Source organism: Pseudorca crassidens, chromosome 13, assembly GCF_039906515.1.
Source record: "Pseudorca crassidens isolate mPseCra1 chromosome 13, mPseCra1.hap1, whole genome shotgun sequence".
Classification (NCBI taxonomy): domain Eukaryota; kingdom Metazoa; phylum Chordata; class Mammalia; order Artiodactyla; family Delphinidae; genus Pseudorca; species Pseudorca crassidens.
This window is the reverse complement of record NC_090308.1, coordinates 51,242,021-51,264,832: the sequence shown is the minus strand read 5'-3', so window position 1 is coordinate 51,264,832 and position 22,812 is coordinate 51,242,021. Positions and strand designations below refer to the sequence as shown.

General features: G+C 39.7%; 1 protein-coding gene across 7 annotated transcripts in view; it reads right to left on the bottom strand.

The window, feature by feature from the left end:
* Window positions 1–22,812, bottom strand: part of PDSS2 (decaprenyl diphosphate synthase subunit 2) — a 263,347-nt gene that overhangs the window by 30,242 nt on the left and 210,293 nt on the right. For all 7 annotated transcript variants that reach the window (XR_010933790.1, XM_067702441.1, XM_067702440.1 and 4 more), the window contains one exon: window positions 7,016–7,048. Coding sequence is in view for 6 of the 7 variants with exons in the window: in XM_067702441.1 (XP_067558542.1) it covers window positions 7,016–7,048 (33 nt within the window). In the remaining variant the exon portion in view is untranslated. The remainder of the gene's footprint in view (window positions 1–7,015; window positions 7,049–22,812) is intronic.

Below are 22,812 nucleotides of genomic sequence, written 5' to 3'. Positions count from 1 at the left end.
CGCGCAGGCCCAGCGGCCATGGCTCACAGGCCCAGCCGCTCCGCGGCACGTGGGATCTTCCTGGACCGGGGCACGAACCCGTGTCCCCCATATCGGCAAGCGGACTCCCAACCACTGCGCCACCAGGGAAGCCCCAGAGTCTACACTTTTAAAACAGATACCTTTCAGGAAAAAACTCTGCTCAGATGTATTACCTTAATACCCTTATTTACATTTTTACATGTTGTCATTCAGTCTTTATCAAGCATGTAAAATTTTATATAGCTGCATCCATATCATAATGGTATTTGGATTTTTTTCCTTTAAATTGTTTTACAAACATCTCATCTAATTGGACCACAAGTCTTTAATGAAAAACGATGGGAGAGGGGAATGTCAATGCTTCTACATAGTCTCCATAATTATCACTAAAACAGAAATCCTAAGTGTTAAGACAGCTTCAAGAGGTTAGAAGAAATGAGAGATTTAGTGCATACAGTGATGCTGTTTGGAATATTTTACCAAAGGAGCTAATGCGAAGTCCCAGGGTAGGAGAAGGAGCATCTGCCCAAGAAAGGGGTACAGGGAAGAGAAAACACAGCAACATCTGGTCTCTAAATGTGCCAATGTGAAAAATTCTCAGAGCCAGTTAGCTAGGGTTATGGGAAAGAACAAGCAGGAAAAAACTGTCTGCCAAAAAAAAAAAGTGTCTGGCTTTGTCAGTAAACAAAGGACAGTAATACTTACAGAAAATTTCCTATACTAAACTCAAGGTTCAAAAAAGAATTTTGGATTCAATAGGCAGCAAAATGGCTGAAGCAATCTATGGATAATAAATGAGAAGAAATGGCTAAAGGGCAAGCCTTGGAAAGGAAAGACTCTTTTTCTTCTTAAAGGGAAATGATGATATGTGATCATGCAAATGCAAATGTCTGTGGACAGCACAGTTTGCTGCTGGGAAGGGAATTTTAATGCGTACCCTATGCAAATGCGTTTTATAATAAAACAAAATGTGCAGGGCCTTCTGAGGGCAGGGAGGAAAGAGGAGGGCAGGGGCTGTAGACGCTGTGCCTGAGAGGCAGGGGAATGCGCTACTCTGGGACCTTGAACAAATTCCAGGAGAGGGGCCATGGCAAAAACCCACTCCTTTCAAAAAACCTCTCTCACGTTTGACTGAGAACTGGATGCCTGATAAATCAACACCTGCAAAATCTTTCTTTACCAAGGGCTTAACCTTGAGCAATTCTCTGTGTTTCGAGTGAACCTCAGTAAGAAGACATGAAAAACAACTCTCTTTTCTGTACTGAGTCGTGGGGAAAATTATATGAACTACACAGTCAAGACTGGAGATGGATACAAAGAAAGCTCCTGCAAACCATTTAGAGTCTTTGTGTCAAAATCAGCATGACTGTCAAAGCCCATGTAAGGCCCAGTCCTAGGCACTTGGGGAAGAATGAGCAGGAGGCCGGCCCACATGGCTGAGAGTCTGGTTTTGACCAAGTGATATTTATTCATATTTGCATACCTGAAGCAATTATTAACAGGAAATTGAGAAAAAGTCTGTATCTCTGTGATGGAGATATTTAAGCCAGCCTTTTTGAAAGTGTTAAAAAATTAAAATTGTAGAAAGCCAAACCATAGGTGCCGTGTTTTGCCTGAAGTGGTAAAAATACCATCTGCCTCAGTCTCTGAGCAGCATGCTTCTTTCAAGTAGCAGTAGCTAAACTACCGGCATACGCTCAGCCCCAGCTGGGGAAAATACACAGCCGTTTGTAGATGTTTTTCTAAGTAAGAGTAGTCAACATGCTCGTTTTCCTTCAGACATACATATTAGTTACCATAGCAAACCAAGAGTGAATGTGGGCTGAGAAACTTCTCCACTGGTCTTGACACACGCCCATGAATTTCTACAATTCAATAGGTGGCACTCTTCCCTGTAACACTGAACTCAATCTGCTTGGGGCCAGAAACCTAGGGAACATGGACTAGTTCCCTATTCCATGAGAGATACACACTCAGGGCTGCAGACCAATCACTGTAATGAAGATCCCCATCGCATCGCGCATATGAGCAAAACTATCGGCACCGGTTTTTTGGTCACAATTCGCTTCTGGTAATTACGTTCTGTCCAATAAAACTTCTGCAGTTTTAACTAGGTAAGTAAGATACTTCTTGTTTTTTTCATTTTAGAAGCTGGGCAGAATTGCCTTATAGTTCAACAGCTTCCAGTCCTGCCCAGCCCTGGGTGGATGAGCTTCAGGGGAAGGTAGAGTGCTCCTGTGCTGGTGTGAACCACCTTCCAGAGGCGGGAGAGACTTAATGAATGAATAGTTGCTGAGTGCTTTGATATCTTTAGATGATAAAGGCAGTGCAGCAGTGTAAAGCGTTCACATCCAGGCTTCATCGCCACAGGAACTCAATTAAGAAGTAATTCAATTTCTTTTCTGAGTGTTTGAGGACAGACCACTGTTTTGCTGAATGTGACAGGCACTCTCGAGATCTAGCTGAGACTGATTTTGATCGTCACTTCTGCCCTCTCCCCTGCTTCCTTGCCATTCTGAGACTGACAAAATTGGAGAGCTGGTATACAAAGCCATAGAGCACATGGTCAAAATAATTTTCTATGGTTTTTAAAATCTGATTTTTCAGATAAAATATGGCTTTTGAGAAAACACTCACCATTTGGAAATAAAGAAATCTCCAGCAATAAATAAATTTCATGACACTCTCCAGAAATGGCCATTGAGTTTTTCAAATGTAGTTTTACAGAGGGACATCCCTGGTGGTCCAGTGGGTAAGATTCCACGCTCCCAATGCAGGGGGCCCAGGTTCAATCCCTGGTCGGGGAACTAGATCCCACACGCAAGCTGCAACTAAGAGTTCACATGTCGCAACTAAAGATCCCACATGCTGCAACTAAAGATCCCACAAGCCACAACAAAGATCCTGCGTGCCCGCAACTAAGACCTGGCGCAGCCAAAAATTAAAAAAAAAAAAAAAAAAAAGTAGTTTTACAGATAAACCCACCAGGGGAGTCCTAAGCTGCCTAGCATGATGCCTGCATCAGTCAGCATGAGCACCAGGACCATATCATGGACCCATGATATGCTACGTAAGAGACAATACTGTGCGCTGGACCCTGCAGACGTCTCCTCGACACTTGGTAGGGATGGATATAATTGTTTTTACCCATGGTACTTGGATTTGGGTCTATGTATGGATGATAGGTCTGGGTTAATCGCCTAGATCCCTTAAATATCAGCACAGCACCACATACCCTAGCAGGGTGGGTTTCTGTTTATTGGCATGAGAAATATTCTCACTGGGCACTTGGGAAGGCAACTGAACATAGGGATGGACTGTGTTATATAGTCAATATACTCTTTAAATGGCTAATTTGAGTCTACAAACCCCAATTCCAGACCTCTTAGCGTCCTGCACTTCTCCTAGCATCGCACCAATGCAGCACTCATCCATACGCATTTGTCACCCCTATATGTAAGCTTGTGCTGGGTACACGATGCAACCACGGACAAGGCCACTGAAGGCCCTGCCTTCAGGGCTCTTACATTTTAGTGGAAGAAGACAGAAAAAACAAGCAACTAAATAAAAATGATAATTTTAGATTATGATAAATGTTAAAGAGAGAAAAAACAGAGAAAAGGTGGACTTTCAACAGGAAGGTCTGAGTCAGTCCTGGTTGTGGCGGTAGTCAGCCCCAGCGCAGCACCTCGCCCACATTAAATATCAGATCCACAGTGCTTGGACGTATGAAGCGGATGAAGGAATGAATCTGGACCACAGTAGTACACAAGATAAGAATGTCCCCTCTCCCCCAAAAAAGAACGTCTCCTCTCAAATTTGGGCCTAAAGAGTAGAACAGCACTATTCTAAACTGCTCCTTTTATACTAAGGAAACTGAGGGAAGACCTAAAAGGTTAAGTGGCTGATAACAGATTTTGCAGTGAGTTGGTAACAGAGCCATTGCTCGGTTCAGGGTGTTCTATCTGCGCCCCATATTCTTTTCTTTTCTTCCAGTCTCTTCCACTATCAGGTGCTTCTGCAATAAGAAATCCTAAAGGAGTTCTCTGAGTCATAAATAAGCATCAATGATAAATAATCACTCTACTGCCAAATCATGATGTCATTTCCCTTACTTTTTCATTTATAAGTTATTTCCTTTACTATCCCAGTGAAATCCCAGCATTTATCTCCAAGCTAGTTTATTACAACCTTCCCAAGCAATCTTCTTATCCCTGCTGATACCTGCAACTTGTGTCAAAAGCTTTCCTTTCCTCTTTGACTGAAATAAAAAACCCTGTACCAGAATATCTCCTGTAACTAACTTCATGGGTCTTCTATTTTCTTATGGCCTCACTCACCATTTACCAAGTGCCAAACACTGTGTTGGGCACCAAGCATACAAATAAGATACTGTCTCTGGGGGGCTTCCCTGGTGGTGCAGTGGTTGGGAGTCCACTTGCCGATGCAGGGGACGCGGGTTCGTGCCCTGGTCCGGGAGGATCCTGCGTGCCGCGGAGCGGCTGGGTCCGTGAGACATGGCCGCTGAGCCTGCACGTCCGGAGCCTGTGCTCAGCAACGGGAGAGGCCACAGCAGTGAGAGGCCCGTGTACCGCAAAAAAAAAAAAAAAAAAAAAAAGATACTGTCTCTGCCCTCAAAGAGCTCACAGTCTATGATCTGTCTCATAAATGGTCATTATAAAATAACAGAGTTAAGTGCAATGACTGAGAGATGCACAGTGTGTTAGAGAATGGAGCACCTCATCCAGCCTAGGGAACCAGGAAGGACTTCCTCTTGGAGATGATCCTACGTTAAGCCTTACAGAAGAGGCAGGGGTAGCCAGATTAAGGGAGACACTGCTGCATTCCAAGCAGAGGGGACAGCATGGGTCAAGGCACGGAGAATAGAAACAGTATGTTTTATGTAATTTGGTGCCGCTGGAGCACAGGGTAGGAGGGGACAAAGCTGGAGAGTCCCTCCAGGGGATGAGACCACAGTGCTTTATATGCCACTCCAGCAAGCTCTGAATTTGCCTTATAGACAACATGGAGCCAAGGAAGGTTTTAAGCTGGAATGTGAAACTGCCAGATTTGTGGTTTAGATAGACATTCTGGCTGGCGATGGATCTGTGGGGACAAAAGAGAGGCATAGAGACCAGTCACTAGGCTTCCTAGTGGTTCAGATGAGGAGACTCAACATGAACAATGAAAGAGAGATCAAGAGGAGGGGCTGGATTCAAGAAAATGTAGGATATAAAACTGATGTGACTTGGTCATGGAACATAGGGGTGAGGGGGTAAGAGCATTTGAGAGTGACTTCTAAGTTTCTCACACGGTTGACTGGTGGGATGACAGTGCCAATATCAGGAGACAGAATGAGTAACAAGGACCAGAGATAAAACACTAAGACTGGACCCTAATGTCAACGATGGACTTTGGGTTATAAAGATGCATCAATGCAGGTTCACTGATTGTAGCAAAGGTACCACTCTGCAGCAGGATGTTGGTAGTGGGGAAGGCTGTGCCTGTGTGGGGTCAGGGGGTAATGGAAACTCTCTATACTTTTTTGCTCAATTTTGTTGTGAACTTAAAACTGCTCTGAAAAATAAAAGTGTATTAAAAAAAAAAGGGTCCAGAGATGTTGGGAAGATGCCGAGTTCAGTTTAAGACACTTTGAGCCTGTGGAAGACCATTTGGGTATTAGGCTCAAGTAGACATCTAAGATACAGTGACAGATATAGAAGTCCTCAGTTTAGAGGTGCTCCTATTAATCTAATTTTTCTTGAAGAATGCAAAAGTTTGTGAGATAGAGAAAAGGAGGACGTGCATTTCAGGCAAGGAAAAGGCACGGAGCCAGGGGTGTGCGCTCCGGGGCTGTCAGGAGAGCACAAGGTTCTGGATCAGCCCTGGAGAGATCACTGAGGGTTTTGGTTGTCCCACTGCAAGCAGAGCCCTTACAGGTCCCACTTCTCCCTCCTTGTCTTTGGTGTGCAGATGTGCTCACACTCTGGCTATTCTTGACTGTTGTGAAAACCAGATGGTTAGAATGTTCCTTTAGCCAAGCAGCTGTATGCATCCCATACACCTGCTAAAATATTCCATTTGTTCCTCAGGAGAAAACAGAATGTGACCCAAGTGTGTTCATAGGCTTGCACCGGTGCACTGAAATCTGAAATCCCACAGCAGTTTTTTTTTTTTTTGGCACTACGCGGGCCTCTCACTGTTGTGGCCTCTCTCGTTGCGGAGCACAGGCTCCGGACGCGCAGGCTCAGCGGCCATGGCTCACGGGCCCAGCCGCTCCGCGGCATGTGGGATCATCCCGGACCGGGGCACGAACCCGTGTCCCCTGCATCGGCAGATGGACTCTCAACCACTGCGCCACCAGGGAAGCCCCACAGCAGGTTTTGAACAAGGCTGTGAGTCAGAATTATCTGTGGAGCCTTTTTTCAAACCCTTCCATTCTGCCCCGCCCTGCTCTGCCCACCAGTGGATTTTGACGTTGGTGGAAGAGGGTATTATGCTGTGGTAACCCAGGCATGTATGTTTTCAAAAGCCCCACAGGTGATATGAAAAATACTGCCTTTACAAATCCAAATCTGCCCTGAATGGTGCTTCCCAGGTATTAGCTGATGAGGCTAAAAGCTGTTTTCCATAGTCCAAAGGCATCTTTCCAGCAATGGTTGGTGCTTACCCAGTTTTTCTTCACAACACTTACCACCATTTGACGTTATATTATGCATCCATTTAGTTGTTTATTAGTTACCCATCTCCCCCACTAGCTTGTAAATGTCATGAAAGAAAGAGTTGATCTGGTTCACTCTTGTATTTCCAACACCTAACAGTGTCTGGAATGACGCAGGCATTCAGTAAATAAGCTTATCATTAAATGAATCCTATTTTACCTGCTAATCAGTTTTGAATGTGATGACTCTCTTTTGACCTTTCAAATATAAACAAAAACCAAGCGTCAAATTGAAATGTATAAAACTGTGTAGAAGGTACAAAATCTACCTACCTTAGCATAGTCTAATCTTCCTTTCCGTTGAGCCTAAAACAGAAAAGAGGGGGAAATTAATTAGTTCTTTAAAAATCATTTAGTATTTCTATAACTTTTGCTTCTCAAAGAATGTCAACTCTCTCCCCCCTCACCTCTCCCCTTCTCTGTCTCTATATATGTATATAGTGAAATATATATATATATGTATGTGTATACATATAAATAAAACTCTCAAACATATTGAAGAGTTGTAAGAACAGTACCACAAGCACACATATACACTCTAGGTTTGACAGTGGCAGACACCATGACCTCTCACCCCTTCGTGCTTCAGCACACAACTCATAAGCATAGGACATCTCATACATGATCACTTTCAAATTAAAAAAACTAACAATAATGCCATATCATCTGACATACAACCCATGTTCAAATTTCTCCTGCTGTCCCAAGAATATATTTTATTTTAGCTTTTTTTCTCAAACTAGAATTAATCAAGATTCACACATTGCACTTGGTTTTTATGTCTCTGTTTCGCCTTTTAAATCTAGACTAGCCCCTCCCCGTTTTTTAAGAAATGAAAATAAAAATCATTAACTTTTAAAATAATTGACTTTTTGAGGAGACCAGGGCAGCTGTTGTATAAAATTTCTCTTTCTGGATTTGTTACATTATTTCTTCGTGTGTCATTTCACTTGTCCCTGTGTGCTTACAAACTGGAAGTTGGGTCTGAAGAAGCTTGCTTAGGTTTAGGTTAAACATTTTTCGCAAGAATATTTTACATGGAATATTATATACTTCATATTGCATCAATGTGGAAGGCACCAAATGTCAGGCTGTCCTACTCTTAATAATGCTATAAATTTGATCACTTGGTTAAAGTGGTGACTATCAGATGGTTCCACTGTAATGACATATTTCCTTCTCTACAATTAGTAATCTATGGGGTCAAGTTTTCCACTTGCTTTGGCATAATTTTTAATATGTTGTATCATGCCAAAAGACACTCACCTCCATCCCACTGTCACCAGGGATGAGGAGAGGGAAGAAAGCTGGAGGTAGGAGACATCCTGTATGAGGTCAAATTTTATTTTAAATTATTTTTAGTTATTAAAGAACAACTTAAAATGAAAACATATACTCAAAAGTGTATGTATCAAATCTGAACATAATAGAGACAACCAATGTGTTAGTATTTGCTGGTAGGTAAGCTCATTTTTTGTGGACTTCAGAACAAACTTCTCCTGACATCTCTGCACAGAGCAAGAGCCCTTCAACTTATGAACAGGTTAGGTCTTGAGACCATTTTGTTCCTGAGTCCAAAATGACACTATACAGATAATAAATGTGGGTAGATTACTTTCATGAGAGAAAATGAGATCTTTATAACATTAATCCTGACTCTTCTCGTTTCTTTATAATCTTTAAAAAATTTATCCAAAAGATGCCTGCATTTTGTTTTTCTTGTTTTCATAAAAAGCAACTTCTAATAAGACACTGCTCATGTATAGCTGTTGGCACTATCACAAACGACTCAGTTAAAACTGTGACTTGTACACTTTCAATGAACCAAAAGGCCTCTGCAACCAATATACTTTAAAAAAGAATTCGTGGTTCAATCTGCTCTTCAAAGATGTTTTGGGGATCTAGGAGTTTCAGTGAACTAAGAAGGGTTTGAATTAGTCCTGAGATGCAATATACCAACAGGAATGAGAATCGGTTCTTGCAGGTATTTTAAAACCAGGCTCATTCTTCTCTCTGCTCAGAGATTTCATATTTACTTGTTTGTTTGTCTATGGACATCTTTTCCCAAGATAAAACAGTTTTGTCTACACTGAAATCTCTCTCCCCGCACTATAACTTCTGCAGGAGCAGTGTGGAGCCCCTGAGCACGTCTGCATAGTGCACTCATGACCTAGCTACTCACTTTCATATTGTACAAATATGAATTGGCCTTGATCTCATGAATAATCCATGGCTTGTGACCAAAATTTCAGCAGCAGCATTTCACAATATGCTTAGTCTTTAAGTTCTCAAACTCTCAGCTGTCTCTCGAATTCATTTTAGGTTAAGGGATATCTGACATGGAGGCTGATCCTGTGGTCACCAGTTTTCCACCTTTTCAATTGTTCATCCTTTCCCTGTCTCTTGCTGATCAGCAAGGGCTGCTCAGGCACAGTACTTTTCCAATGACGCACAAACTAGGACCCCTGTGGAATGATTCCTACTGTCAAACAACTCATTCCTGAAACACATCTGCCATTTCCTCACTACTTTCAGTCTTGTTTCTGTTCTAACCACCTCCTCTTCATTCTTGCACTTTCAACATCCTCACCTTACAGTGTTTAACACAAACGACATGGTAGAAGTGTTGAAAGTGGTATCTGTTGAAAGTTAGAAAGTTGAGTACCTTTCATATCTTGAGGTTGCAGTGTAAAGTGCAGAGAAACTATAATTTACAATGATGTAGGTGGACTTTTCCTTTTGGACGTATTGAGCCATTTCCCCAATTGTCTCAGAAAAAAAAAAAATCAGTTTTTTCAGGTAGTAACAGTAACTATAATGCTGTTTACAGATAAGGACATCTAGAGTAGTCTCATCACATACCTTGTTTATAAACTAATCATCTTAGAGAATTCTATTATTTTGAAGTACTTGTACTTAATCAATTACAAGCTATTTTCCTTTTTTAAACAATCAAAGTATAGTTGATTTACAATATTATTTTAGTTTCAGGTGTACAATATAGTGATTCAATATTTTTACAGAATCACAAGCTATTTTCAAACCTTCTCTCTTTATTTATGTATTTATTTATTTTTCTCACTTTATTTTGTATTACTAGCTTGGCCACCCCCTTTCACCCAGTGGAGATATACTTTGCTGGGGATGACGGCAAAGAAACGCCATGTACGTAAATCCCTATTTGTTCAACATCAGCTCTCACGGCCCAGCTGCTCCGCGGCATGGAGGATCTTCCCGGACCGGGGCAAGAACCCGCGTCCCCTGCATCGGCAGGCGGACCCCCAACCACTGCGCCACCAGGGAAGCCCAGCTCTTAAACGTTTTGAAAGCTGAGACTAGAAGCCTACATAAAATGACAGCACGATTACCACGGCCATTACCACCCGAACAGGCTGTAACTGCTGATATGCTGCTCACCTGAATGTCCTTTTTATTTTATCACAACAAACATTCCAGTCCTGTGAAACCATTTCACCCTTGACTGCTTTAGCTTGTACAGAAAAGTATCATTTATTTTATAAAACAAAATGCTATAAATATTTAGATCTTTATAGGTATATATTTCCAGCTGCTACGTGAGTTAGTATCTATGTATGCCAGACGCAAGCCTGAAACTACACACTGATATAAAAATTTTTTCACAAAAAGCTTTTAGAGTTTACAAAATACAGCAAATTAGAAACAAATGTAAATGATTTAATCCCCTACGTAAGTAATATTTCTCGTTGAACATTACCAAATTCTATTTCTTTTTGTAAAAAAAGTTAATTTGGGAGGGGCTATGGTTTCTGTTTCATCTGATGGTGCTCATTCACTCAGTAATTGTCCATTGTGCACCTACTATATGTTAGGTATTGCTCAGGCACTGGAGACACAGCCAGGAACGGAACAAGTAAAAATCTTCCTCTGGGGGTTGCATAGTCTTGTTTTCACATACAATCTCCCTCTAGAACTTAAGCTCCATGAGAGTATGGACATTTTCTCTCCTGATCATAACAGTATTCCATGTCTAGATCAGTGCTTGTAGATAGTAGATGGTCAATATCTGGTGAATGAATGAATAAATGGATAAATGCTTTTTCTTAATAAGCGTTGGTTATGTACCATTTATTCAGGAAACTTACAAAGCAAAGTTCCTATTACTCTCTCCTAGTTCTAAGAAAGCTGGGTGTTTAGATTCAGTCAGTATGCAGTTGATGTGGAGCCACTACCTGGTGCCTTACAGATAATTTTTACTCGTATTGAACAGTACCATATTTTGACTTTATTACTCAACTTCTATTTAGAAGTAGACTGAAGAAGGGAATCTATAGAAAATAAATTCTAAGAATTCATGAAACTCAAACAACAAAAGGATAGAACAAAAGAATCATCTATCAGCCTTCTCACAGATGCAGCGGTTTAGAGTAATTGAGTGCCTCAACCTTGGTATCAGTGTATTGAAGAGAAAAGAGCCTGACTGGAGGTCAGGAGACCTCAGATTTCAAATGTACTCCCCCAAGCCTCAGGTGGTAAGTAGGCCCTGCTACGGAGGGAAACAGGTAGCCTAAGCTCTTAACTATGACCACTTTAAGAGGCACTGTGACCTCCTAGGAAATGGATATGCCGGGAGCCAGAAAATATGGTTTCTAGCCCATAATAGGTTAATACCTCAAGTAATTTTAAATTTTTACGTGGGTCTTCATTTTCTTATCTGTAAAGTAAGAGTACTGGGTCAGAAAAGGCATCCCCAAATGCTGGGCTGGCTGTATCAGAATCACCTGGGTAGCCTATTAAAAATGCAGATCCTTAATACTCTAGCCCTGAATTCTGAGTCATCTGAGGATCAGTGGTGTGGACTATGTCTAACATCCTTTTCAATTTATGCTCTGTATGCATCAGTGTTTATTTCAAAGAGAACAACTATATAAGCTCCGTAAGTCTCAAGGAGAATGGAGTGCTGTAACTTTACCCTCTTTTTCTGACATCTACCACTTACCATGTATATTCCTAGCAGAGCAAGATATTAAAATAACTTCCTCACTGGGGCCCAAAATAGGCTGATATAAAATAAATGCAGACTGTATTTCAATAGCCGGCAGTCCTGAACCTCTTCCTGCCACACTGTTCGTCTCCAGAAACCACTGTAAATTCTGCCACACACGGCGATTCCCTGAGGGCTTCATTACTTGGGTCTTTAAAAGGGATTCACTCATCTTTTGCCCCCTGTAGGTGTGCTCCTTGTCAATCCAGGTCATGAGAAAAGAAAGTAATTTTTCCCAGTCTTTAGCAGTTCACAGAGAATGTGTGGTTTGAACCTTGTTTTATCTTAAAAAAATGTGAAAATAGACAAGCTAGTGTGCCAGTGCTCATGACATTGAAGGCCTCCTCTGACAGCTACAGTGAGCGTTGTAAAACAATATTCTACACCAAAGCAAACAAAGCCAGTGCTCTGATTGAGAGGATGCACAGAGGGATTAATTCCAAAGGTTTATATACCAGTCTCTGCAGACCAAAGGCAGATAGATTCTCTGTTGGTAAGTGATGGATGTACAATGTGGTCTTTTACTTTAAGAAACAAATGCTTTTTTATAAGTCAGGTAACAAAGAAGGATTGGATGACATAAATGAACTGCTTCCAATTTCTAACTACTGCTATCTGGACTTGAAAACTGGATATGGAAAAACCTTTTTCTAAAAGCAGAAAACTAATATTCCACAGCAGGGAGTGCAGAAATTGCTAGAGACTGATCATCTCTTCTTATCATGTTATTCTTCCCCAATGCTACCAGCTATATTTTAGAATAACAATTTAAAAAATAAGATTCTCTTCTTCAGCCTTCAAGAAAAACTATCTTTCTTTCCAATTTTTTAGTTGAAAGAACATAATGAACACCCATTTGCCCTCCAACTAGATTAATTAGTTGCTAATATTTTGTCATCTTTGCTTTCTCTCTAGATGATCATTTGCTGACTATATGAGAGTAAATTATAAACATAATGATATCTCATCCCTAAATATGTCAGCATCTATCTCCTAAGAACAATGGTGTTCTCCTACATAACTACAAACCCATGACCACATCCAACAAGTTTAACGTTTACTATAGTATTTAAGATAATGTCCGTATTCAAAATTTCTGGTCCAACCAGTAGCGTCCTTTAGAGCTATGTTAATCCCAATCCAAGATCAAATTAAAAATCACACATTCCCTTTGGATGTCACGGCTTTTTAATCTCTTCTATTCTACAACATTCTCCACACCACCACCTTTTCTTTTATAATATGGCATTTTCTAAAAGAATCCATGTCAGTTGCCCCGCAGAATGTCCCTTCTCCTGGACTTGTCTAATTGTTTTCACATGATTAGATTCAGGTTAAAATATTTTTGAAAAGACTCCTACATAGATGATGCTGAACACTTCTCCATTACATCAGGAGTCATACAATATCAGTTGTCTCGTTACTGGTGAGACTAAGTTTGTTCACTTCCTCCCTTTGTCTTCAATAAGTAATCTGTAGGGTGCTTTGAGTCCCTGTGAATATTCAGTTCCCTACTAACCATTCATCTAATTGTTTTAACCAATTATTCACTAATGATTCTTGTTTGAGTAAAATATCATATTGGTGGCTACAAAAATAATGATATTTAAAAAATAATGATATTTTAAAGGTCTGCCTTGGTACTGGAAGAAATATCATCAATTTCTTTAGAGAAAACATGTCTTACTGAAAACAAACTCTCCTTGCATTTGCATTGGTATTAAGAGGTGGAGTTTAGTATATATATGTGAGATTTGTTGGTGGACAGAGGAACGGAGAAAGGACACATCCCAAAATTGTTTGGGTATAGTGTATGAGGATTTTAAAAGGTCACAAATCAGATATCTACTAGATCTGCTAGCCCCCAAGTTGAAGCAGCCAGCTAGCTAAGTTTGGTTTGGGAGGAGAAGCAATCCTTGCTGGGCTCTCCAGTTACGGAGCTGGAAAGGTGTCAGAATATAAAGGAACAGGGCAAGCCTTTTCTTTGCTATCTTGACCATTCTTACCTACTAATAAGAGAGCGCAGAAGGCATCTGCAAGGAAGTGAACACCCTTCAGAACTTGGGTACCTGATTTTACCATCTCCTTCACCGGGGAAAGCTAATTTTTGGAGGCAAATTTCAATCTCCATGGAATTAACTTTCTCGTATTCTCTTCCTTTGGTTTGATGCGAGAAGAGGAAGAAATAGACAGATGCAGAAGGCTATGGTAACCCATTAAAAAAAGGGGAGGGGGCTTTTATCATTTACATGATAAATCTCTCTCTGTTCAGAAGTCCTGTTATCACTTTTCTTTTTAATTTTATTTATTTTTTTGTACAGCAGGTTCTTATTAGTTATCTATTTTATACATATTAGTGTATATATGTCAGTCTCAATCTCCCAATTCATCCCACCAGTACCACCCTCCCCCACCACTTTCCCCCCTTGGTGTCCATACATTTGTTCTCTACATCTGTGTCTCTATTTCTGCCCTGCAAACCAGTTCATCTGTACCATTTTTCTAGGTTCCACATATATGCATTAATATACGATATCTGTATTTCTCTTTCTGAACTTACTTCACTCTGTATGACAGTCTCTAGATCCATCCATGTCTCTACAAATGACCCAATTTTGTTCCTTTTTATGGCTGAATAATATTCCATTGTATATACGTATCACATCTTCTTTATCCATTCGTCTGTTGATGGGCATTTAGGTTGCTTCCACGACCTGGCTATTGTAAATAGTGCTGTAATGAACATTGGGGTGCATGTGTCTTTTTGAATTATGGTTTTCTCTGGGTATACACCCAGTAGTGGGGATTGCTGGGTCATATGGTAATTCTATTTTTAGTTTTTTAAGGAACCTCCATACTGTTCTTCATAGTGGCTGTATCAATTTACATTCCCACCAACAGTGCAAGAGGGTTCCCTTTTCTCCACACCCTCTCCAGCATTTGTTGTTTGTAGATTTTCTGATGATGCCCATTCTAAATGGTGTGAGGTGATACCTCATTGTAGTTTTGATTTGCATTTCTCTAATAATTAGTGATGTTGAGCAGCCTTTCATGTGTTTCTTGGCCATCTGTATGTCTTCTTTGGAGAAATGTCTATTTAGGTATTCTGCCCATTTTTGGATTGGGTTGTTTTTTTGGTATTGAGCTGCATGAGCTGTTTATATATTTTGGAGATTAATCCCTTGTCCACTGATTCGTTTGCAAATATTTTATCCCATTCTGAGGGTTGTCTTTTCGTCTTGTTTGTAGTTTCCTTTGCTTTGCAAAAGATTTTAAGTTTCATTAGGTCCCATTTGTTTATTTTTATTTCCATTACTCTAGGAGGTGGATCAAAAAAGATCTTGCTGTGATTTATGTCAAAGAGCGTTCTGCCTATGTTTTCCTCTAAGAGTTTTATAGTGTCCGGTCTTACATTTAGGTCTCTAATCCATTTTGAGTTTATTTTTGTGTATGATGTTAGGGAGTGTTCTAATTTCATTCTTTTATATGTAGCTGTCCAGTTTTCCCAGCACCACTTATTGAACAGGCTTTTCTTCTCCATTGTATATTCTTGCCTCCTTTATCAAAAATAAGGTGACCCAAGGTGCGTGGGTTTATCTCTGGGCTTTCTATCCTGTTCCATTGATCTATATTTCTGTTTTTGTGCCAGTACCATATTGTCTTGATTACTGTGGCTTTGTAGTATAGTCTGAAGCCAGGGAGTCTGATTCCTCCAGCCCCGTTTTTTTTCCCTCAAGCAGAAGTCTTGTTATCACTTACAATCCATTTTCCTTACTATGCACTCTTGGAATCCGGAAGAGACGTGAAATATAAAATTACAGTTCGACTAAGAAAAAAAAATCTACCCAGATCTCAGAAAGCCATGAGCAAGGAAATGAGGCTGACAGAAGAACTGAGCTGTTTCCTCCTGTGCCCAGGTCCCAAGGTGATGTCCACCAACCCTGACAGTGTATCTCAAGCCACCATGTCAAAAACCAAACTTATGCCAATGTTCCCACTTCACTTTCCTGTTTTTATCTATGGCACAATTCTTTCTGTTATCTAAGTTCAAAATCCTCGTTTTGGCCTCTGACCACCCCTCCCCAGTAGATATCTGCCAGGTTCTCCCTATCATATCAGTTTTCAGGTCCTATATATTTTCTCTCTGAAGTGAATTTTATACCTAACCTCCTTACCTTCCCGTTCTCATGGCCAATACTCTGATTAGGACTTTTTCCCTGCACTTATGAACAGATTCCTCACAACCTCCTGACTGATCTCCTTTTCTATAGTATCTCCTTGTTCTTCTGATTCTATATAACGTAGTTAGATATACCTCTCTAAAACACATTTCAAACCTTGACAATACCTGGCTCAGAAACTTCAATTTCTGCTCCATGACTTCTGAATCAAGTTCATTTTCTAAAGACAAACATCCCAAAATCCTTTTTTTTAAATTGACGTAAAATTCACATAACATAAATGTGAATTTATGTTACTCAGTGACATCTAATACATTCACAATGTTGTGCAACCATCACCACTATCTAGTTCCAGAACATTTTTGTCATGTTGTAACATGTATCAATATTTCATTCCTTTTTATGGCTGGATAATAATCCATTGCATGGATATACCATATTTTGTTTATACATTCATCATTTGATGGACACTGGGTTGTTTCCACTTTTTGGCTTTTGTAAATATTGCTATACATGTTTTTGTTTGAACCAAAGTCTTTTAAGTATAGTCATTATGTACTATTTTGGCAATTCTTCATCTATCCCTATATGCCCCATGTTTTTCACCTTCCATCCAAATTATAATACTTCTTTTTTCTTTGAATACACTGCATGCTTGCCCATCTGCAGCCCTTTTTCATGGTTTCTGTTGTGTAGGAAGCCCTTATTCCCATCTTTGTTGTCAAGATCTTCTTCAAGGACTATCTCAGATATCACTTACTTCACAAACCCTTTGTTGACTTTTCCAACAGGATTCAAACTCTTTTTCCTCTGAGCTGCCCCACTGGCATCAATTACAGTATTCCTTATATTTGTGTGCTTCTCTTAACAAGGCCAAGACAACCATCAGGCAATTTACTGCTGTATCTCCTACAGTCAAGCACTTTGTTTCCTTAAGTGCTCAGAAAATCTTAAGAAATATTTTAACTTAGGAGATAGTTAGAGCCATTTCATAGTCTTTGTGGTCTCATATAGTCCTTTCAAATGCCCACACTCTACACCCTCTATGGTAGAGGATGTTGTCAGTATTATTCCTTTTGAAACAACTCAAAATAACTTAAATAATTAGAAAAATATCATGTGGCATTCATGAGAACTCTCTGAATGTGCACTTTCTCTTTTGTTTAAGAATATATATGTGTTATATTCATGCACATCAGCCTTGCCTAGCAATTTTTGTTTCACTTTTTGAATAAGAAGGAAAAGTAGGATATCTAGGGACAACTGAGTTATAGTTTAGCACTGGTAATATGTAGTTCACTTAAGGTATTTTATGGATGGTTATGACAGTGGCAGAATGTCACAAGCCTAAGTGACATTTCAATACTTTCAGAAATAGCCAAGAAAAAAATAATCATAATTCTTATTTCTTCAGGTGACTTATAATGGCAGCAGAAAACTAGAAGGATCATTAAAAATAAAGTTTGCTGACCTGCAATAGCCCCTGGACTCCCTGAGAGAGTCAGAGCTCTGTGGTTCTCTGAAGGATTCTACCTTCTTTTATTCGGAATCAAAATGATAGCTGAGTAATGACTTCACCTCCCTAGGGTGAATCACCCATTCACTATCAGTATTTTTAACCTGATCATTATTTTTCAGCAGCTATAAATTTAAATTTAAAATTAAGGTAGGAAGGGATCTGTAGAATTTAGTATGGAGACATTGCTTAACAAATATTTTTCATCTGTTTCTGGTCTGGCCTGGTGCTCTAAACTGCCTCTTACGAAAGTGCATAGTGTGCGTACACCTGAGGGTGCGATGGAAGACAGCTATCCGATCTTAAGATTTGGGGAGGACGGGGAAGTTGGAGGGGGTAGCAGGGCCTGATATGAAAAATTCCAGAGGTGCTGTGCTTCTTGGCTTCGCAGTGATGTTGAATGGGCGCTAAGGGTATGTGATCCCCTCTTCCCTTCCTTTCCGGTCATTAATTCTCACTCTCCCTAAGCAGGAAATCAAAAGGGAGATGGGACACAAACCTGTCTATAATTTTACATGTGATAATAACAAATCATAGTTGTCTTCCATCATTGGGAGCAAGACTTTTCTATTTCTAAGTGTCAAAGACAGTATTTAGCTTCTAATAGAGATAAATATTTTCTTATAATGCATCTCTTGCCTAAGAGATTATTTAAAGAAATTTCTTAGATTTATTTGAGAGCTGAAAGGGACCTTAGAAAGGATCTAGTTCAATGCCATCATTTTGCAAAAAAAATAAGAAGAAGGATGTTAAAGAATGTGACCAAGGTAAACAGATGCTAGCAGAGCCCAAACTGGAATACAGGTCTTCCAAATCCTGGTCCTCTATGGACCATTTCTGCTATACCAACTTGATTCTTTCTATTTAACAGAACAGGTTGCCACCAGTTTTGTCCCCCGAAGACCACACCACACACACTTTCTGACAAATACTAATTAGATGACTATTCCAAGTAAGTTACTATACAGGACTATTGGTAATTCAAAGGTAAATTCACTACGATCCTTAAGGATCTTACAATAAAATTCAAAACCTAGGAGAAGAAAGGTTTACAAAAATGCAGAGGAGAAAAATATCACAGAAAGTTGGAAAGAGAGCACTAGAACTAATTTCAGGATTAATAAGTAGCCTCCTTGAGATTCAGGATAGAATGTCCCTCTCAAGTGTTATGCAAATTGTGTTCCCTAACCCTGACTAGGCAGTGTTCACAGAACAAGATCATTATTATAGAGAGCTTTATATAAACATGAATAAAATTTAGAAAATTAAAATAAACTCAAGTAAGGAGTCTTTAATCTGAAAAATGTTGCCCCCTGCATGACAGAAACTGATTTCTTAAATTTCTTATTTGCTTCAGACAAATTCACCTTCTCTTCTTCTGTGACCCTGTTCATGACTCAGACATGTAGATATAAGGAGAAGGGCCCGAAGTCCATGGAGCAAATCACAGCAGTCTGGTGGGGCCTTGAGAGGTGGGCAATAAACTGCCAGTTCTTCCTGAAGGATGAGGATTTAGAGATGATCACAGGGGACCTAGGCTGGAGGATGTAACCTCGTCTGCTCATGGGTGTCATCTTGGCAGTTTACTGACCTCTGGACAAAATCTATTTAATTTACTGGAGATAATGCCTAAGGCATAGGCTGTTTGGAAAGGATATCCCTTTGAACTGAAAATCAAATTGAAGATAATGATTTGGGAATATTTCACCAGTTGTTTAGGAAATCCTGGACTCTCATGTAGTCTATATTTACAACTTTGCATGCTTGCAAAGACACTAAGAGTTAAATATGTTCCTTTTCTGTGAAGCTTCTTTAAAATTCATATCTATGCTGCTCATATATATATATATATACACACACACACACAAACACACACACATATATATATATATATGTATATATGTGAATAGCCAACGGAGACTTGATAGCTTTCTTCTTTAAAAAAATTAATTAATTAATTAATTAATTTTTGGCTGTGTTGGGTCTTCGTTTCTCTGCGAGGGCTTTCTCTAGTTGCGGTGAGCGGGGGCCACTCTTCATTGCGGTGCACGGGCCTCTCACTGTCATGGCCTCTCTTGTTGCGGAGCACAGGTTCCAGATGCGCAGGCTCAGTAGTTGTGGCTCATGGGCCCAGTTGCTCCGCGGCATGTGGGATCTTCCCAGACCAGGGCTCAAACCCGTGTCCCCTTCATTGGCAGGCAGATTCTCAACCACTGCGCCACCAGGGAAGCCCCGATAGCTTTCATTTAACATATTTAGCTGGATCTTTTCAACCAAAATGTGTATCTGCAATGTATTCTAATGTAATCCAATTAGAGCCACTAACACCATCTGTATATACATTTTTGGTTCATCTGTCAAAACACACACAAACACAATGCTCATAATACAATATTCAATAGTTGTGTAATATTTTATTGTACTATACTTCATTTAACTTTTTTCTATTTTCAAATGGATCAATTTTCATTTTCTTCCTTTTATAATTAGTATTTTACTACATATTTTAATATGTAAATCTTTGCCCACATCTCTGTTATTTTTCTTGGGATACGTTACTAGAGTGCAATTACTATAGCAAAGTATATAAACTTTTAAACCAAAGGTTTAAATTATGTATAGTATTTAAAGAGTCTAATAACACAAGACTTCTAACAAAATATCCTAGCACTCTCCAGACTTTGTCTGTCTCATTTCCCTCACTTTAGCTGTTTCTTCTGTTTATCTTCAAATACTGTTTTCTTGATTTTTAAATTTTAAGACATTATCTATTGATCCTATGATAAAAGGAATAATTACATTTCTTACGTGACCAAAAACATTCCTTTCCACTACCCTCTCCCCAGTGATTATACTTTTTGGTTTAAATCAGTATTTGGTATTTACATTTTTATGCTATATAAATATTATCCTCTAAGCCATGTTAAGTATTATGATTACATTTTCTTTCTTATACATTAAAAATTTATTCACTACACCTAAGAACTGCCTCATTTCATATCATATGTTTAATGTGGCTGTTTAAAAACGTGGGCCCCAAATTCTCTGAAATTGTTCCCAGTGATAGGTGAGGTATACAGCCCCTCTCCTTGATTCTGGGTGGGCTTGTGACTATTTTGATAGGAGATCATGAAAATGGCGTGTGATTTCAGAGGCTGGTCATAAAAGAAGATGCAGCCTCTGCCTTGTTTGCTGGAAGGAACACTTGTGTTTGGAGTTCTGAGCTGGCAAGAAAGAAGTCTGACTACTCTGAGGCTGCCATGCTGTGAGGAAGCCAAGCCAAGTGGAGGAGCCACGTGTGAATACTCTGGTTGTTAAGAAGCCTGGTTTTCTTGACAGCCCAGCCTAGGTGCCAGGTGTGAGTGGAGACTCCAAATGATTCCAGTCCCCAGCATCACTGAATCACCTCTAGCCTCTGGGTTTTTCTAGCTGAGGCCCCAGACATCATGGAGCAGTCATCCCTTCTGTGCATTGTCCAAATTCCTGACCCACAGAATCCATGAACATCATAAAATGATTATTTTAAGCAGCTAAGTTTTGGGGTAATTTGTTATGCAGCAGTGGTAACTGGTACTCTTACTCTTAACTGGTACTTTCTATGTTCCTGTTATTAATTTGTCCCTAAATTCTCAATATGGCCAAGTACATTAGAGGATCATCAGTTCCATTGTTTCCTTGGAGATATTACTTCTGGAGATCTCTGTCCTCTTGTCCCAATTGAGCCTGGATGCAGAGCCATCAGCCTAGGACTTGCATGGGTGAGAGACAATGTAGCATGCTATTGTACTTACAGATGTGGGCCCTGTAGTGAGGCTGCCTGGGTTTGCATCCTGGCTCTACCACTTACCAGTGCTGTGTGACTGTGCTCAAGTTAATCTCTCTCTGCTTCAGGTTTCTCATTAGAACAGTGGTTGGCACAAAGTAAGTTCTCTTATTGTTGGCATTCTTGTTGTTGTTTATTATTCTTCCCTTCATATTGTCCTGGGAATTCCCATCATCTCACACCTATGTCTGATGCCCTAGTTCCTAAATTCCACATGTTTTTCTTTCTTGGTTATTCCCTTGATAGAATACATCACCAGCTCCCTAAAAAAAGATGCTTAGGAGGTTAAGTTTTTTGAGACTTTATTTATGCTTTAATTGTCTTTAACATCACACTTGATAATATGACTGGCATAAAATTCTAATTTGGAAACAATTTCTCTTTGAATGCTGAAGTTATTACTTCATTGTCTTGAAGCTTTCAGTGTCACTACTAAGACAATTCTGATTCTTGATCCTTTGTACGTAGGTTTTTCTTTCTGGAAGTATTAAGATCTCTTCTTTATCCCCATTGTTTCAAAATTTGATAATGATGTCACTTGGTGTAGGTCTTTTAAAATTCACAATTTAGAGTGCCATTTCAATTTGGAGACACCTTCAGGTCCTTCATTTCTTAGCATTTTTCTTTTCTTTTAATTCTTTATTAATTTTTCACCTCCATTTTCATTAAGTTTCTTTCTGGGACTCATAATAGATATAAGATCTCTCAGATTGGTCCTCTAATTTTCTTATCTTTTCTATTTTCTATTATCTTTTTAGTCAATTTTCTGGGAGATTCTTTTAATATCTTCCATTCTTCTTCTGATTTTTTAAAAAAATAAATTTATTTATTTTATTTATTTATTTTTCGCTGTCTTGGGTCTTCATTGCTGCGTGACGGCTTCCTCTAGTTGCAGTGAGCGGGGGTCTATGCTTTGTTGCGGTGCATGGGTTTCTCACTGCGGTGGCTTCTCTTGTTGCAGAGCACAGGCTCTAGGTGCATGGGCTGCAGTAGTTGTGGCACACAGGCTCTAGAGCACAGGCTCAGCAGTTGTGGCGCACTGGCTTTGTTGTTCCGCAGCATGTGGGATCTTCCCGGTCCAGGGTTTGAACCTGTGTCCCCTGCATTGGCAAGCAGATTCTTAACCACTGCACCACCAGCGAGGCCCCTTCTTCTAATTTTTTTTTAATTCTGCTTTCATATTTTTATACTTTATAATTCTGATTTCTTATTCTTGAATTGTCCTTTTTTACATATCACCTGTTCTTATTTCATGGATTTAATATCTTATCTCACTGAATATATTGATTGTAGTACATTTGGAAATGTCTTTTTTCCCCCTTGCACTGCCTCTGTTTCCTCTAACTTCCCTCCTTTTTTTTTTTTTTAATCAGTTTGATTTTGACTTGTTCTTTCATGGCAGAGGCTGCTTTCAAATGCCCAGTGGTCCTTTAATAGCTATTCTACTTCAGTTGGATGTTCTGTGCCCTTGGATACTCTGAGGCTTGTCAACTGGTGGACCTCACTGTAAGGCAGCTGGCCAGGGTT